An 18,461-nucleotide genomic window follows, 5' to 3' on the forward strand; every position below is an offset into this window, starting at 1 on the left:
TCTATATGTCTGTCTCTGTATCTATCTATATGTCTATCTATCTATCTATCTATCTATCTATCTATATATCTATCTATATGTCTGTCTCTCTATCTATCTATATTTCTGTCTCTCTGTCTATCTATATGTTTGTCTATCTATATGTCTGTCTATCTATCCATGAAGCTATCACGAGAAGGAGAACCATCTTCCAATTTCTCTCTTAATCCTTTGTTATCGCTTCCTTCGGGCGAAGGAACGATATCTAACATCAATTGGCGAGCCGCCAGGCGAAAGTTAGAGCCCGCTTACATAACGCGATAGGACCACGCAGCATGAAGCTATTACGAGATAGCTCGTAATAGCTTCATGATATGTCTGTCTCTCTATCTATATATATGTCTGTCTATCTATCTGTCTATCTATCTATCTGTCTGTCTCTCTTTCTATCTATATGTTTATATATGTTTTATTAATATAACCACCAATCATCTCTCTATCTATCTATATATCTATATATCTATCAATCTATCTCTCTATCTATAAGTCTGTCTCTCTATCTATCTATATGTCTGTCTCTCTATCTATATGTCTGTCTCTCTATATCTATCTATATATGTCTATGTTTTATTAATATAACCACCTATAATTTATCTCTCCATCCATCACTCCATCCATCTAATATAATTATCTTTCTTGTATGTATCTGTTTGATTATGTAAATCTGTTTGTCTATCTATTTTTCAATCTAATATCTGTTTAAATATTTTTTTCCTGTTTATCTATCTATACGACAGACCACCTAATTCGTCCGCATGACGAATTAAAATCTAGTTTTTTACTTTTGTTGGTTCAAATAGATTTATTTTATACTATTTATGATCGCAAAAGAGTCCCTACAAACTTCATCAGAATAAACAAAGAAATACAAATAAAAAACAAAAAATACATAAGAAATTATATTTTTTGCAATTTTTGGACTTGGTGGATATTTGTTATAAATGTGAAAATTGATACTCTCACCAAAAATTAGCATTTTACTAGCTTAATAAATAGAGTTAAAGGCAAAAACAAAAAAAAATTTAGGGCAAATTTCATACGCTTATTTGCATAATTAATTAATGAAAAAAATATAAACAATTAATTTTGGTCTTGTAAATTTGATGCAGAAGTACATGAAATTGCTGATAGTACACTTAAGGACGTTCCACAGTTAAAGTGAAATCCATGCCATTTTTACCAAACTTTGCACATAGATACTTTAGAACCTTAATATTCGAAATATGCAAAAATTAACATAGGTTCATGTGCTTGATTTTTTGCTGTAGAGCTTCAAAGTTCACCCAAATTGATGTTCTTAAGAATTGCGCATTAAAAAGAATTTGGCATTTTTAGACCTCGCAAGAATAGTACAATGAGTTTAAACCTCTATTACTCAGTCAAAATACATGAAAAAGTCATCAAATTTCGCAAGAGAGTTAATAATTGTATCGTTAGAATGGAGAATCTATGTATGGTGCTATTTGTTTGCAACTTTAAGATTAACAGCACAGTCAGTTCTTAAAAATGGCGAAAAAGATAACAAAAACCCAATCTCAAAAATGTGAAATTTCAATAACAGACTACAAAAGTACAATAAATGCTGCACTTTATTCAAAATCCATGTCATTTTCACCAAAATTTGCAAGGCTGTAGAGGAAGCTATACCTAAGAGGTACAAACATTAAAAAATAGGGGTTCATGTGCTTGTTTTCAAACTATCAGCATTTTTATTAGAGCAAATATGCTTTTTAAAACACCAAAAATGCGCCAAATGCTTTGTATCTATGTGAAGAAAAATCAAAACCACTCTACTATTTATTCAAACTTGGGGTCATATTCGTGATTCTTGGCAGTACTGCAGAGTAAAGTATTTTGAAATTGTAGAGATATTTTTTAAATGATCCATGGAATAATTCCATTTTTTTAGCTTCATAAAATAACGCATCGGATCTGCAGTTAGGGTGCAGATGATGAGAAAAATCAGCTCATATCCACAGCTAATTAATCACCTGTTCATCCATTGTGACGTCAGCGCGCAGAGTGTTAAATATGCGCAGATCATAATGCGCACAAACATAACTGTGGAACGTCCTTAATTGCATGTAAAATCAAACGCACCCAAATATGCAGAATTCTACTAACAGTCTGCTTGCGTGAGTGGCTGTATAATAGAAAACATAAAGTTCAACAAATCTAAACTTCAAATATTTTGAACTTGAAAAAATAAAGCAAATAGGCTAAAACCATGTAATATTACAGTTTTAAGTAGTTTTAGTATAATTCTTAATTGACCATGCAGTGTTCCAACTTACCCCATACCATGTTCCAACTTACTCGTATTGGGGTAAGTTGGAACGTTTGCGATGGTCTTGTTCAAGGTGGATTTTTTCAGTAACAGTAACCATAATAGAGTTAAAAATGTTATGGGGTACATTTGAAGCCCTTAGATATATGCTTCAAGCTGATATATTGATTGTTTCTCGAATAAAATCTATTTGGATTTTACAGCCATTTTTGTCAAAATTTTTCCAACTAACCCCGGTCTCCCCTACTGTGAAACCTACTACACTATTCTTCTTTGCCATGGAAACCATCAGAAGTTACATAATTCATTAACTTAATCAAAACCAATCTACATACCGGGTACTAGTAATGTATAAAGTGAAGTAGAATGGATGTGAAATTTAAACACTGAACATGAATTGCTATTCCTGCTATGCTGACCTGTATTCAAAATTAAAATTAAAATGTAATTTTTAATGAACTCACCATTGGCATACTCCATTTCAATGAAAAGTGATTGCTCATCCAAGAAATGATTGAAATAAGAGATTATATTTGCATGATTTAACATTGAGAGGATCTCTATTTCATTCTGAGCATCATACATGACTCTCTCAGAGCAACGCGTCAAATTCACCTCCTTCCATACCACCAACGAATTGTCCTAAAAATAATAAATGCACACATTGTAAGGACAGTGAATTTCTGAACTTAACACACAAATCAAAACAGAAAATCCACTTGGTTCTTTAATTTTATCTCACACAATGACATATACATGTACTGTAGATATCCAATAAATATGTGCATCCAACAAATTTCACCCATGTCAAATATTTTCTTGATTATAAATATATGTCATATTCCCAACCCCTGTTCCCAACCATTTCTAAGTTAATTTTTTAACATTTAATTTTGTATGCTACAGAAAAATAGAGTGTTATGGAAAGACATAATACTGTAGTGTAAAAGACCACCAACAATTTAAAATTTAATTTAACTTGCTAATAAGAGGCCAACAAGTAAAATGGAGCTGGAAGAGTTTTTTTGCTGTTGTTGTTGCTGCCACTTTAAAATTTTGAACAATCCAAAAAGGGGCCTAAAAAGACCATGATGAAAATATACGGTATGGTATGGTCCCCCAAGACTGCACTGTCCCCCTTGTGTGTGCACACACGTACAGTGTATCTGCGTGATTCCAGTAAAAGAAGATACACAACGACCGTCAACCTTACACCTGCATATAATAATACACAGACAGATATTGTTAAAAATTCTACTCAAATGGTGGAAAAATAATGAATTTGGGGCATTTTATGTGAAGGCCTTAAAATGCAGCTTTTCTCATCAAAATGCTGGAATCGCGTGCAAAGTGAATGGGTGCGCAGACATGGGGCACCAGTTTTTGTTCAATCTGAAAATGACTGCCCAAGGTTTTTTCTAAGAAACTTATATACATGTACATGAAGGTTCTATAGGCCTATTTCTTTCAAGATATTTGGCACATAAGGCATATAATCAACTGAAAGAATTTGTGAAATAAACAGAAATTTTTGTTAAATCTCAACTGAAACCGTTACTAGGGGAGCAGACTTGGGGACTACTGTACGCATCATAACGTTAAGGTTACATCATTTATTTGAAATTCATCATTAAATCCTTTGAAGCTAAATCGTAACAACATTTAACAACAAGCTTAATGAGCTTTAAATTTCGCCCAACTTAGATGGCCAAAGTTTTTCATGGGTAGAAATTGGAAGGGCCAAGTCTGTGAGTCTGAGAATGAGCAGTCACTCACACTCACAAGCTCACAGAACTCATTCCCAATCTCATCACTCTAACTTTTTAGATCTAGACTATTGCTAGACTCTTGACTTTAACAGGCGCATAGCCGGGGGGCGGTGGGGGCAGTCGCCCCCCCCAAATAAAAACATCCCCAAAAAGAAAAAAAAAGAAGGGAAAAGAGAGGAGAAAAGGAAAAGCGAAGGGAGGAAAGGGAAGAAAGGTAGCTTTGTGGGTTTTTCTTTTTATTCTTTATTTTTTTCTCCAAAAAGCAACTCTGTGACTCTTGCTCTAAATTTATATATATATATGAATTTTGCTTCCGCGCTGTGCGCGGTTAAATGACAATATGGCAGTTCTCCTTTGTTTCCCTCACCCTTTCTCTAACCCTGTTTTTCCACCTCAGCTATATGTGTTTCTTGCCAGTTAAAGTTCAAATGTATACATTAGGGCATAGAATTAGAGTAAGGTTAGGCCGAAGTATATGAATTTATCTTTTTTTCTTAATTGATCGCGCAACTTCTGATCGGGTCAGCTCCGGGCGGGTAAAATCTTTATCTCAATTTATGCCGTCATCTCCATATAGGCAACTTCTCCCGCTTTTCAGCTCATTACTAAACAACCATAATTTGGGGGCAAACAGGTTCCTAATTTAAAGAGGAAGGTATAAAATTTGTGTCGTATTAAATTAAAAAAAAGTACAATATCTTTTTATCAAATTCTATTCAACTTCATGTCATTTCCCTGCAAATTCATCTCCTGTCCTGTTTGCACCCTCAGTTTGAAATTTTGAATGACACTATAAGTTTCTTTATCATTCAAAGTGAAGCGCATCAGGATAAGTGAAAGAAATTATACATCATCCTGTTTTATATAATTTCAATAATCACAGAAGTTTCAACTTTCTGCGCACTATTTTCCTTTTAATGAAGTTCAATAATCTTAGAAAATTAATTGCATTAGAGCTGATGGGGTATTTATTAGAGATATCTGCATTTGATGAAACGTCCGCCCTTTGAAATTTCAGAGTTTCATTGCTCTGCGCAGGGAGGAATATCTTCCTCCCGGCATATATCCTTCTTCTCCTCTGTTTTGCGATTTAAGATATGCACTGTCGCTATATTGTTTGTAATCAAATCTGATCTTTCCAAGGGAAGTATTCAATATAACTTAGAAAATAACCTTAATTCGGGACCATTTTCTTTGCAATAAAAAATTATAAAACGCTTTAGCTTCCGCACTTCGCGCGGGGTTCATTATTATTTAAATTTCCTCCATTTTATCCCTTTTTTGTTTGTTTTACAATCACTTTTGAAAACAAGGTTCAAAATCACAATATAGTCAAATGAATTGGAGCTGATATAGGTACTAGAGACAAGGGATGCGGCTCCTTTTTATTTTAATTTATGAAACACCGAAAGCTTCGGCACGGGAGGGGGAAACTCCCCCTCCCTGCACCCACCCCCTAGGGAGCGCGCATCGCGCGCTCTGTAAGTGTTGGTATGCTTCGCGTGCATTTACCGCCCCCTCCAAAATGAAATCCTGGCTACGCGGTTGGACTTTAACGTTAGACTTTAATAAAGTGAGTCGATCTCTATTCTAACTAACTGTCTGTAGCAATAGCATTGCTGTTAAAAGTAAAAAAAGTCTTACTCTCAACTACACACTCTCGGTCTCAACTACGTCTCATATTTCATAATCATATCCATCATGAGTGACCATGGTCCATGCATCTCTCTAACGTTAATAAAACCTCACCTCTGTTTTCCTGTAGAGAACTGCTTCACCAAAAGCTCCCTTTCCAAGCACTCTTACAGGTGTGTACATTTCCTCCTGTATCGTATCACTGCTGTTTGCACCGGCAAGGAAATTTGTTGAGCTCGAGGAGGAAAATCCCCCATCTTCTGTAGACATTATTGAACGTCTCTCTGATTTTGGAGCAATAAAATGAAACAGAGGGGACCTCAGGCTCAGGAGTATTAACTCATCAGCTGGCTTGAGTCTTGAGAAGGACTGTCACATTCAGTGTCATACAATTTTTTTACAATACAACTTAAGTAAGTAAGCTCGGGGGGACAGTTTGGCTACGCCGCGGTACGAATGATCGGTCGTTCGATGTGCCTCGGCCGTCGGTAGGGCGGAACTCGGAGGCAGGCTCCCGCTGTCGATTTAAGCAGAGCTAGCTAGCTAGCTCGCTGCGAAAGATCCGAAACGAAGCTCAGCTAGCGGTACGGTATACAAATACCGGTATACACACCATAGAGTTATAAACCTAAGTTAACTCTATGATACACACACAGATCAGTACGTAGTTAGTATACATCTCTATGGGTACAATAAGTCGTCTAAGTGCCTGTAGATCGTGCACAAATTCGATTCGGCCAGCATCAAAGATATGTCGATCCGAATTCTGATGAACACGATCTGCAGGATGGAGCTGTCGAGAGTGTCGGATATCAGTTAGCCATACATGCAGCATCCGAGGGGTTTCGTTCAAGTTTTGCCATAGAGACTCTTGCAAATAAATAACAACAACAAAACAAACTGACAAACCAAATTATTTCATTTACATTAACACATTGAAAAACTATGGCAAAAAATTAAAAGCCAGAGTTTTTTTTTTATGCAACAGGCCCCACCAGAGACCATATAATAATAATGATAAGAATGCACCTTCTATCTAGTTTCATATTCAGAGACGCAGAGAGAATAAAAACAAAGAAGGTGAGTGTTATTTGAAATATGATGAGAATAGATATGTCTTTACGATGTATTGAAGAATGGGGGGCCATGATGCCCCCCCCCCCGCCCCCTTCTGATCTCGGCCACCGATCGCGCTGGCGCCGAAATTTGGCACGCAAAGTCTTTACCACAAAAACTACAAGCCTGTATGAAACAAGAATGAAAATAATTATTTTTCATTTATTTTTAATAAAATATGACAATTTATTCATGAAAAATATATGCATATTTAACACCCAAATTCACTTCAAATAAGTTCTTCTCTTTTTTCCAGATGTCATCTTTTGTAATCTAATGAAAAAGTTTCCATAAAATTGCGAAAGGCAATTTTTTTCCTTATGTATTGCTTTGTTTTTAGAATTTCTTATGACTTTATTTGTTTTTTATCTTTTGTTTTTCATTTATTTCCAATGGAAATTATTACAGACCATTTAACAGCTAAATTGAATCCTATTTCAATTAAGCAGGCCAATTATAACGAAAATGATCACGCTTTTATGAATTTCATCTCCTACTGACTTTGTACACAAAGTATAAAAATGAGCCATTTTTGGCATGACATATCTTGTCTCGTAAAAAAACATGTGACGTCGCGATGCTATACCCGTATGTCGCGAATTTGGTCTCACAAGTTGCGCGAGACTTTTAAAATTAAAGTCACAAAAGTTTGCGGCGCTATCTTTTTGCGTTTCGAAAATATCGCGTGAAGCGTTGAGGGGGCCATCATGCCCCCCCCCCGTCCTCTTAGGGTTAAGGTTGCCTATGAATAACTCCATAGACTTGGCATTGGCATTGTTAATGAAGAGAGTACATTCTACAAAATGGGAGTGCTCATACTGAGCAAAAGCCTTTTCACCAAATGAGCATTTGACTATATAGCAGTTTTCAACAACCCGGTCATAGCGTATGGAAACCGATTTCGAATTAATAATATTCTCCCCAAAATGCACTTAATTATTTTCCCCCATTTTGGAGCCATGGTTCTCAAGCCCCCCCCTTCTATATATATAAAAAAATCGTAATAGTTGAAGGCAGTTTGAAATATACTTGGTGAAAATTCGTGCATCCTATCATTTTGAACACTGTTTTGAGTCCACTTTAATTTATTAAGCCTTTACATCTACTCAAGTTCGGTGTAATCTATTAGCAATTTATGTGCTCATTATGCTGTACTCCATATCATACTCTAGTTCTATTTGCTCTATAATTCCAAATAAGCTCTCTATATAGGTCCTACTCAAGTTCAATGAGCTTATACTGCTCAATAGTCGATTTGATGTGCGCTGTTCCCAGGTTCATATATAACACCTTAACAATTCTAAATGAAAAATAAGTTGACAATAGTGAGTATAATAATCAAAGGAAAGATATGGATAAATGTTTTTTTCGTTTTTCCAAGTAAAAAACAATCAATGGTTTATTAATTGTGATTGTACTTTAGTAAGGAGGAACTTTCAACATTTCAATCACTCTTCCTTGCACTTGTTTCCAAATCGGTGCACCTGTCAATGCCTGATACGTGTTAAGGACAAGTTAGCTTTCTCTTTTCCTAATTATAATTGAACTGATAAAAGTCTCCGATAGCACGCAGATTAAGGTGATGGGCAACAGGCCTCGGGAATGTACTTTCAGAACCAAGTAGGGCGAAGGTTGCCACCTTATGGTATATAAATAAGAGAGAAACGATAGATTCTATTGAATAAGCACGCAAGCAGACCCATCAAAGCTTTTCACTAAAGTCTGTGAGATCGGAACGAAAATGGATGCTTCTCTCAAGTTTTTGGCGGGAGTTGCCTTGGTGATGTTTGTGTGCATCAACGGGATGATAGGACAGCAGCCGCAGACGATGGATTTGGTAGAATCCGCCAAATCCCTTCAGGATCTTGCTCACATTGCTGTAGTAGATGCACTATCTTCACTCCAGACAGCACTCTCTTTACTTGATTCTCAGGTATTGCCATTATATCGTTTTGAATAGTTGGTTTAATTTCTTCTTTTATTAATTTCAGTAATAATGTATCCAAATCTGCCGTGATTATCACAGATTCATTTCTGGATTTATATTTGAATTCTTAACCCTAAAAGGAATTGGCTATTTGAGATGTATTGAGGATGGGGGTGTATGATGGCCCCCCCCCTTCTGATCTCGGCCGCCGTTCGCGCGATCGCGCCGAAATTTGGCACGCACATTCCTTACCACTACAATTAAGCCAGTATAAAAAAATATTCTGAAAATAATAATTTTTTATTTATTCTAAATAAGTAATGCAAATCATCTTGAAAACATTATTTGCAAATTTAACACCCAATTTCATTTCAAATTTTCTTCTTTTTTTCCAGATGTCATTTTTGTAATCTAATGTAAATTTTCCCACAAAGAAAAATCGCGAAATCTAATGTTTTTCTTATCTATTTCTTTGTTTTTAGAATCTCTTATGTATTTCTTGTTTTTTCATCTTTTGTTTTTCATTGTTTGTTTTTTCAATGGAAATTATTACAGACAATTTAACAACTAAAATAAACCATATATTAATTTAGCAGACCAATTAGAACAAAAATAATCACCCTTTTACGAATTTGATCTCCCATAGACTTTGTACACAAAGTATAAAAAGGAGCCATTTTCGGCATGACATTGTCTCGAAAAATTCACGTGGCGTCGTGACGCTGTAAATACCCGTATGTCGCGAATTTGGTCTCAAAAGCTGCGCGAGACTTCAAGAAAAAAGTCACAATAATATCGCGGGAAGGGTCGAGGGGGCATCAGGGTCCCCAGTCCTCTCGGGTTAAGTCATTTGTAATTTGAAAATAACTCTTCATATAGATTTACAGAGTATCTAGAGATTGATTGGTCATTTAAGACAATTGTAAGGGATAAACTTTGTGCAATTTCATGTTATATTGACATCACATCTCTCAAATGGGCCTATTAAGTCAAAGATAATGCACGTTTGTGATTATTATGGGTATTCACCTATGTTGAACCTTTGTTTCCGATATTTTTTTTTCAACACAAATAGTTTTATTTTGTCTTTTTCAAAGATTTTATATTTTGACAGTGATGAGTCAAAACATCCGCGAAAATACAAAGCAAATCAGTTTTCTCAAAACAATCAAACTCGTGATGGGTCTAATTCACCTTGTTGCGATTCCTCTGTGAAATTATATTGAATGAATTACATTTCTTTTAATCTAACATCATAGTTAATTTATGAGAATATTTATGAATAACAAATACGTCTTTAAATGAAATACCGATAAAATTCAAGAATATAGAAATAAGCAAAATTATCTTGTTTGATCTTTATTTCATTTCCATTTAACCCATCTTTTAATACTCGTATTTCTTTCTTATTTTCTTCTCCCCTTTAAAAAAAGGCTTATAAACAGCTGCTCTATTGAGACACGGATGTTTTTAATATTTTTCATATCCTTTAATACTATGAAACAGGCTGGGTTATCAATGAACATCATTTGTAATATAATTGAGAATAAGTACCAAGTGCCTAAAACTAAAGTGATTCTTTTAGTTTGTCTTTATTCTTTTTAGATGAGAATTAATGACTATCATTCTTATTGCATTATAGTTGACATAATTTTTATTCAAAGACCAACTTTTATTTTCCCTTCCTCATTAGTGGTCAAAACTTGAGGCTACTGCGAAACAGAAGAATCTAAACATCGCATTCATTACTGTACCTGCAGGTAATTCAGCAAAAAAATAATATTCGACTTGAAAGGATGCCATTATTTTGTTTAATGACATTATTATTCTGGAGAAAAAGTGATACCTAATAAATTTAAAAAAAAAGGAAGGGCATATCATGGGATCACTGGTATAAAGAGGGGGAGGTGGAAGTGGTCGAGAAATTGAGCAAGGAAATGATAAATATTATAGGTGACGAGATCGAGACAAACGAACAAAAAGAGATCAGGAGGTAGAAGTCGACGAAGCAAGTGTAGACCCTCGGAAATTTAACTGTGGCAGAGATAGTGAAGATCATTTTAAACTAGTGAATAAACAGAAAAGACAACAGGTGTTTACATCCACAGTTTCTTCGTCATTACTGAAAGTACATTGAGAATGAATGATAAAGAAAGATAGAGAGTTGGAAAAGAGTTCAGTATCAGACGAAGAGATATAGGAAAGAAGAGTAAACCGCTTAGAAATCGATGGTGGGAATCCGTATAATTCTACACGATATAAGTCGAAAAGAACCGAAAAAAAGTTGAAGTACGCAGAAAGGGTGGGCAGAAATTATTGTCCCATCCCCTCCTGTAACATGCCCAACATCAGGCAAATCATATCTCCACATTTTTATTGATTTTTTTTTCAAAATCCATCGAAAATTTGCATTATTTTATTTATTTCAAGCTTAAAACGCACAAATCCCTCTCGTGATCAGATGTCACTACCTTACCCCTCGCTTACGAGCGCGGATCTTGAACGAGGGACAGATGCCCCTTCCCCATTTGAAGACATTTTTGTTGGAATCCCCCCCCCCCTTAGTATATCCTTGATCTACACTACGACTTACAATTCTCGAGTTTTGTAGTCAAATTCAATGAGCTCTAAAACACAAACTATAATACGTATTACGTTTAATGTTAATTATTTGCTTCGTTCCGTTTAAGTCAATGGCTTAACCGGATCAAAATGAAAAATTACTTCAAAATCAATCGGGAAATACTCTCAATCGTGCTTCATTTTTAACCAAACATGATCACCCACTCTTTATTGTGTTGTAGTCGATACACAGAACGTGTTAGCATGTCGAGCTCGATCTGTTCCCAAATACACCAATCTTCTGAAACATCTAGTGGACAAGGAGAACGAAATCGGCAACCAAGTGGAGAACGCCACCCTCATTGCCAATGCTCTTCAATTCGTTTCTCAACTTGTCGCTAATGACCAAATCCAACAAGGTAAATAATAGTGAAAACTTGAACAAAATATTTATACTTATTCCCTGTATGTATATTACAATGCATATCATTGTACTTGCTGTACTCAGATCAGCAAATAAAGCTGGATAATAGTGGCTACCATGGGCAGCGAACTTGGAGGGGGGGGGGCGTGCGCATCCCCCTTCCTCAAATTTCGTATTTTGTACTGCAGCACTGATATGGGAAAGGTCTTCTAAGCCCCCCCCCCCCTCCCCACTCCCGGACCAAAGAACTCGCTACACATGGTGGCTACGGTTTATTTCCGATTCGTCTAATGCCAATTCGTCCAATTGCCAACTCGTCTACTATCATTTGGTCTACCATCAGTTCGTCCACTCACCACATGGTCTACTTTCATTTAGTCTTATGCCATTCCGTCTAATTACCAGTTGGTCCAATGGCCATTTAGTCCATTTATCATTTGGTCTAATTGGACTAAGCGTTAAATTGTGCAAAATGGATTAAAATGAAAAGGATTAAACCATCTGATTATGAGACGAAATTGTGATTAGACGTATAATTGGACCAAATGGTTGTTAGACGAAATGTTGGTGGACGGAATGGCATTACACTAAATGAAAGAAGACCATGTGGTGCGTGGACGAGTTGGCAGTAGACGAATTGGCAATTTATCGTGGTTACATTATGAAAGTTATTATAGCACTATACTTTATAACTATGTCTCTAAGGGGGTGTTGCAAGAAAACATTTGCAATCAATCGCAAATATTCTGTTGCAATTTTACAATTGATTGATCACTTTTAACTATAGCAAATCATATTACACTCCTTGTTTCATGGAGCACATTAGCAATCAATCGCAAATTTGCAATTGATTGCACGGCATATGCTTGATTTCGGGAACGAAAATAGACTTGCAAATGATCGCAAGTTTCTTGCAATGCCCCATAAGTCTTTATATTTAGTTCACGTTAGGTTCGTGGTATATTACGCCCTTTTTATTTTCAAATGTCCGAAAATGTCCAACCCCTTTGTAAATAGAAAGGTTATAGTAAAGACATTTTGTGACAGAAGAAATTTTTTTTCACCATAAAGGTACTCTCCAAGCTGTAACCACCAAGTTGAATGCCTTTATGACTGATTACAATATGTTGCTGTCAGGTTTTGAATCGTCTGTTTGCATCAGTGATAACAATGATAATATTCAGATGCTGAGGATGCTAGCTACTGGGTAAGGATTGATTTTGAAATGTGGCCCTGCCATATCTTGTGTATAAAGTCATCTTATTATTATTAATCAATTAAAAAATGAATTATCTTCGTCATGATCATCTTCATCAATTTTACTAAAAGTGGCATGTATATTTTGTTTTAATTGTGGATTTCGTTAAATTAATAATTTGAAATCTAAAAAAGGGGAACAATTTGCTAAACTTCCCTTTTCTCCTTCCCTACCCCCTCTCTCTTCTCCCCCCCCCCACACACCCTCACACACACACACACTCTTCCTTCCCCTCTCCTATGCATTGCTCATATGCTTGTAGGTATCGTATATACATTCCGTTTTTCTCTTGTATCTCCCGTCACTCGCTCGCCCCTTTAATCATCTAACACTTCACCGTTGTCTTCCCTCATTATTAGTATTACCATGTTACTTTTCAAACCCACGATTTTCTTCATACCAATAATTATTTCCTCCATTTTTGAGCTGCGGAGATAATTTTTCATGTTTGCACTCATGCCATTATGATTTCATTTTTGATAAAAAATAAATCCCTGATATTTATAACATATATAATTTCTAAGAAAATAAATTAATTGTTTTGTTTTGTTTCTTCATCTCAAATGCAGGCAATGTCCAAATGTGAGTATGAGAAAGCGCAGATGGAAAGACTAATTATTGCTGATTCCAATCACAATGTATTAAATCTTTATCAACTATTCATTTTATACAGACACCTTTAAATGTATCATGATCAATCCGTATTTTTTAGAGAGAGTCTAGCATGTCTAAACGCAAAATAAGCCTCTATATTCTTTTTATCAAATAACAAGTTCAAGACATATTTTAGATAATTTATATGTCTTCTTGATAATCGTTTGTCTAGTATAGTGCTGTGTATTTGCATCATTTTCTAAATTAATTTTCATGACATTATTGTCTAAAATTCATTTATGATATTTATATCAATCTTAATTTGCTTGAATTTTTTTAAAGTATTTAGTCACGCAATGTATAAAATAATATGGCCTATAGTGTATTAGCTGTTCTTTTCTTAATTATTTTTCCCCCTTCTCATTACAGGGTGACTGCAGAATGAAGAAAGGGTGAATATTTTATTTCTTACTTTCTTGTCATTTGTATAATGTACGCAATCTTTCTATCCCAATTGCAGTTCTGATTAACATATCAAACTAAAAAAAGGGTAATGATACAAGAAACTTTGGTGATACTTGTATTTGGACGTTTGCGAGTATGGGAATAATGATGTGCATTTTTAAATATCGCGATTGTTCCTTATCCTTAATTTGATTTTATCTGAATTGAAAAGCTTATTGTTTCCTTTTTGTTTTTTGTTTTCTTTAATTCTAATTTGCAGCTTCTGTCTTGAAGTAAGTATTGCTTTCATTTCATCAGAAACGACTTGTTCGAATATTATCATTATGGCCAGTAGCACATTCCCCATCCTTCTATAAAGACCCCACATGCAATTATTTTTCTTGATCCAATAAATCGTATTGAAGATCCGGGGGCCGTTTCCATAAAGCTGTTCGTAAGTTAAGATCGACTTTAAGAACGACTGGTGAACCTTTCTTACGCGCTAAACCATCGCCAATGGTGTATAGCATTTACCAAAAGAAAGGATCACCAGTCGTTATTAAAGTCGCTCTTATCTTACGAACAGCTTTATGAAACACACACCAGGTTTTGTCAATCATAGAAACAAGTACAGACCAATCTCCTTTATTTTTAAAGTAGTTTCATAGTCACATCCGATCTTTTTTTTTTACCCCAGTCAACAATTCCAGCATCGTCTGCATAACCATGATAATGAGACGATGATCACCCAACTAAAGCTATTTTGTATTGGGGGGTATCATACTGGCATATGAGCTTGGGGAGGCACTTGACCCCCCACAGTAAACGATTAAGAAACACCAAGAAAAAGATTAAAAGGAGAATGAAAGAAAATGAAGAGAAAGGGTGAACATTTTTGTTCTCTCACGATTTTGAGAAATTTGGGCCAATTCGCCAAGTTGTGCCCCTCAAATATTTTTACTTAATTATCACAACACTGAATTGATAGCTAGCATTGAAGCGATATGAAACTGCATCTGTAATAAAAAGAGAGACAGTAATTATCCTACATTGTTGTATAAGGAGGGCAAATGCATCGACGCTGATTATGTTCCTAATGTGAATAGCAACCTCTACAGTTTGACTTATTGCCTTATTTATCTCCCTGATTTTCGTGGGTGATAAAGTTCACAAATGTCTGTTCCATTTAGAAGTACATGTGCATATATATATATATATATATATATATATATATGTGTGTGTGTAAAGTTATACATGTACAACAGCATTGGCAACTCTTTTTATTTAATTATTGTAAAGAAATGGATGAAGAGAACAATGGTAGGCGTAGCTTAAATCAAGGTTCCCCAGAGCTATCTACCCTTTGGAAAAATTGGTGATGATTGGTGATATATATATATATATATATATATATATATATATACAATAAACATTATAATAATTATTAATGGCACACAGTAGTTGGAATAACGAATTACTTTTTAAAAAAGTCTTGAGCACAATAATTGCTTTGAATCCTGCATGGAAGGCCAGAACATGAGATAATATTCAGGGCCCACAGCCGTGAATGAACGATTAGCTAATACGATTTGAACTGCTTGCTATATTGCATGGGGGAACAATGTATTCTATGTTCTAATAACACATTAAACCCTTTCATTTTTCTATCACGTTCCAGGGCAGTTGTGTCAAGGTAAGTTTCATATTTTTATATTATACTAGTTCATCATGTTTATAATAACTTTTATTCAAACTTTTCTTTTATTATAGATTAACCTAACATGTTAACTATGTGATCTAGCCGATATGGGGTAGAGACGAAGTATTCATTTCAGTAACTTATTTGAGAGTTAAACTTCCTCGATTCTTTTTTATGCCAATATGTTGCATTGGTAAAACTTTACGGGTTTGATTGTAATATTATGTCTTTGAATATTGTTTGAGTTTTTGATGCGTATATGACAGAGAGGCGTATCATCAACATTATAACAACTTTCTTTGTTTTATGATAACTAAATAACTTGTCAGAGCTGACTGATTTAAAGAAACAATTCCCCAATATTCGAACCTCGGGTCTATGCAGGACTTTCTTTATTTTTGTAAATTATGATCTTCTATTCTAAATACGATTTGTCAGTGCCATTCTTCTTTTGTTTAGCTTATTATATGCAGCTGGTCGTATTCTTTTATCATTTCTGATTTTTGAGGTATCCTCTTAACCTTTTCAGGACCTTGATGTAAAACTGTTTTTATACTGATCTTGTATATTTCAATATTCCTTATATATCAGGTGGGTGTTTCATAAAGCTGTTCGTAAAGTTACGCACAACTTTGCGCACGACTGGAACATGTTTTAGGTCCTAACTCAATTACATAGGGATATATCACTTGGCATGAGAAAGGGTTACCAGTCGTGCGTAAAGTCACTCGTATCTTAATACAGCTTTAAGACACACTCACCTGATTTATAGCCTGCAAATCTTGCTTTAATTGCTTTGATGAAGAGTTCCCCCCCCCCCCCCGAATTGTTAAGAATTTTCATGAAAATTTAAAAAATCATTGTTAGCAACTGTGTGTTCTTAAGAAGGGATTAATTAATTACTGTATGGAATGTTTAAAACAATAAATTAACAATGATTTTATGAATGAAAAGATGCATTCATAGTGGATTCTTTTCGATAACATTGCTTTTGTTTGTATTACAGAACGATCTATCACCTGCATTGTAGATATCTGTGACAATGAAGAACTTTGATAAGTAGAGCGTGTATATCAAACATGATGGGAAAATGTAAAATGAAAACATGTATACATATATTCTATGTAAAGGTAGTCATGTTTGTGACGTAGTTCCATCTATGCTTTAAGCATGTTATTTATTTCTGAGACATTTTCAATATATCTTGACTGAGCCGATAATGATTTGGTAACAAATTTATCAATGATCTCGTTCACTGCTGCTATAAACTTACATTGACCATTGAAATAATGTATCTTTTTTGTGAAGATTAAACAATGAATCTGGTTAAAAAAAAACACCATAAATGGAGCACAAGATGATCTACATCCGTGATATTTTGTGTCTGCCTAATTACTAATAAACATGAAGCATGCATCTTTTGGATGTCTATCTATGTAAAAAAAGGGAAGTCAGTATGTTTTCTTTTCTTTATTTTGTATGATAAGGTACCGAGTCATCGCTGTATTATACAGGGGGGGGGGGGTGACAGGGTGGAGAAAGGTCACCTAAATGATTTTATTCCTTTCCGAAGAAAAAATAGGGGTGTTATGTAGTGACATACAGAGTGAGTCAGAAAAAATGTCCCACTTTTGTAAAGTTGAATTATTTAAGATATGAATATTTAATCATTAGTTTCATGATATGTCTTGATAGAGGTATCCTCCCAGTACATTCAGGTACCTTTTTCATTTGATCCCCTGCACGCATGACTGAACAGCGGACAATCTTTAGAAGACTGTCAGATCTCACTTGCGCCAAGTTACAGGGTGGGGAATAAAACACTCTTTTGAACCTTGCATACTCGGTGACCATAAATGACCTATGTTGTGGTGTGAATGATTCGTGTACTTTTGCTACTGTAAAAAGAGGCTCAAGTGACTGCTGCCAAATCAGGCAAGCCCTTTTATAGGCAAGTGCAACAAAAGCACAGACATCCATTGTAAATTTTCATTGTTAACCAACAAAAGACATAACCAGCATATTGGATTTATGTGCACTTGATGATGATGATCAAGATGATGACAATGAGGATGATGATGATGATATGATGGTGGTAATGAATGTGTTTTAAGGGGAAAGATTGTCGGGAATTGCCACTTAAACATTCAGCGATCTTGCTAAAAATCAATGCTTAATCAGAAAAGAGAAAATTATGAACCAGTTATTACCATGTGTGTTGTGTGTGTTTGTGTGAGCGTGTGTGTGTGTGCGTGTGTGAGCATGCCAGACTGTCTGTCGACTGTCTTTGTCTAAAGCACTGTTTTATTCATCACCCAGTAACTTGGCGCAAGTGAGATCTGACAGTCTTCTAAAGATTGTCCGATGTTCAGTCATGCGTGCACGGGATCAAATGAAAATGGTACCTGAATGTACTTGGAGGATACCTCTATCAAGACATATCATGAAACTAATGATTAAATATTCATATTTTAAACAATTCAACTTTACAAAAGTGGGACATTTTTTCTGACTCACTCTGTATAGCATACTCATTTCAATATTCATATAACATCTTCTTTATTTCTTGATAATTTGGAAAAATTGTGGGAGATGGCCATCCTTTAACACTCCTGCAGCACCACAATTGCTTTTTTAAATATACCGATGAGAAGTGATTCAGTTCATTCATATTTGGAAAATGTTAAAGCTATGAAATAAAAAAAAA

At 35.1% G+C, this 18,461-nt stretch overlaps 1 protein-coding gene and 1 long non-coding RNA gene across 3 annotated transcripts in view; one reads left to right on the forward strand and one right to left on the reverse strand.

Annotated features, from left to right (window-relative positions):
• Positions 1–6,454, reverse strand: part of LOC129265009 (serine/threonine-protein kinase Nek9-like) — a 31,232-nt gene extending 24,778 nt beyond the window's left edge. The window contains exons 1-2 of one of the 2 annotated variants that reach the window (XM_064101876.1): positions 5,845–6,437; positions 2,791–2,968 (exon numbers count right to left, since the gene is read on the reverse strand). In XM_064101876.1, coding sequence (XP_063957946.1) covers positions 2,791–2,968; positions 5,845–6,000 — 334 coding nt within the window. In that variant the 5' untranslated portion in view covers positions 6,001–6,437. Of the gene's footprint in view, positions 1–2,790; positions 2,969–5,844 lie in introns of both variants that reach the window. The other variant, XM_064101875.1, reaches the window with a different exon arrangement.
• Positions 6,455–14,334: 7,880 nt separating this feature from the next.
• Positions 14,335–16,835, forward strand: LOC135154816 (uncharacterized). The gene is made up of 3 exons (XR_010294265.1): positions 14,335–14,348; positions 15,734–15,748; positions 16,761–16,835. It is a non-coding gene; the product is annotated as an uncharacterized LOC135154816 (long non-coding RNA).
• The last annotated feature ends 1,626 nt before the right edge of the window (positions 16,836–18,461 follow it).

The sequence above is a fragment of the Lytechinus pictus genome, chromosome 7 (genome assembly GCF_037042905.1).
Source record: "Lytechinus pictus isolate F3 Inbred chromosome 7, Lp3.0, whole genome shotgun sequence".
Taxonomy (NCBI): Eukaryota; Metazoa; Echinodermata; class Echinoidea; order Temnopleuroida; family Toxopneustidae; genus Lytechinus; species Lytechinus pictus.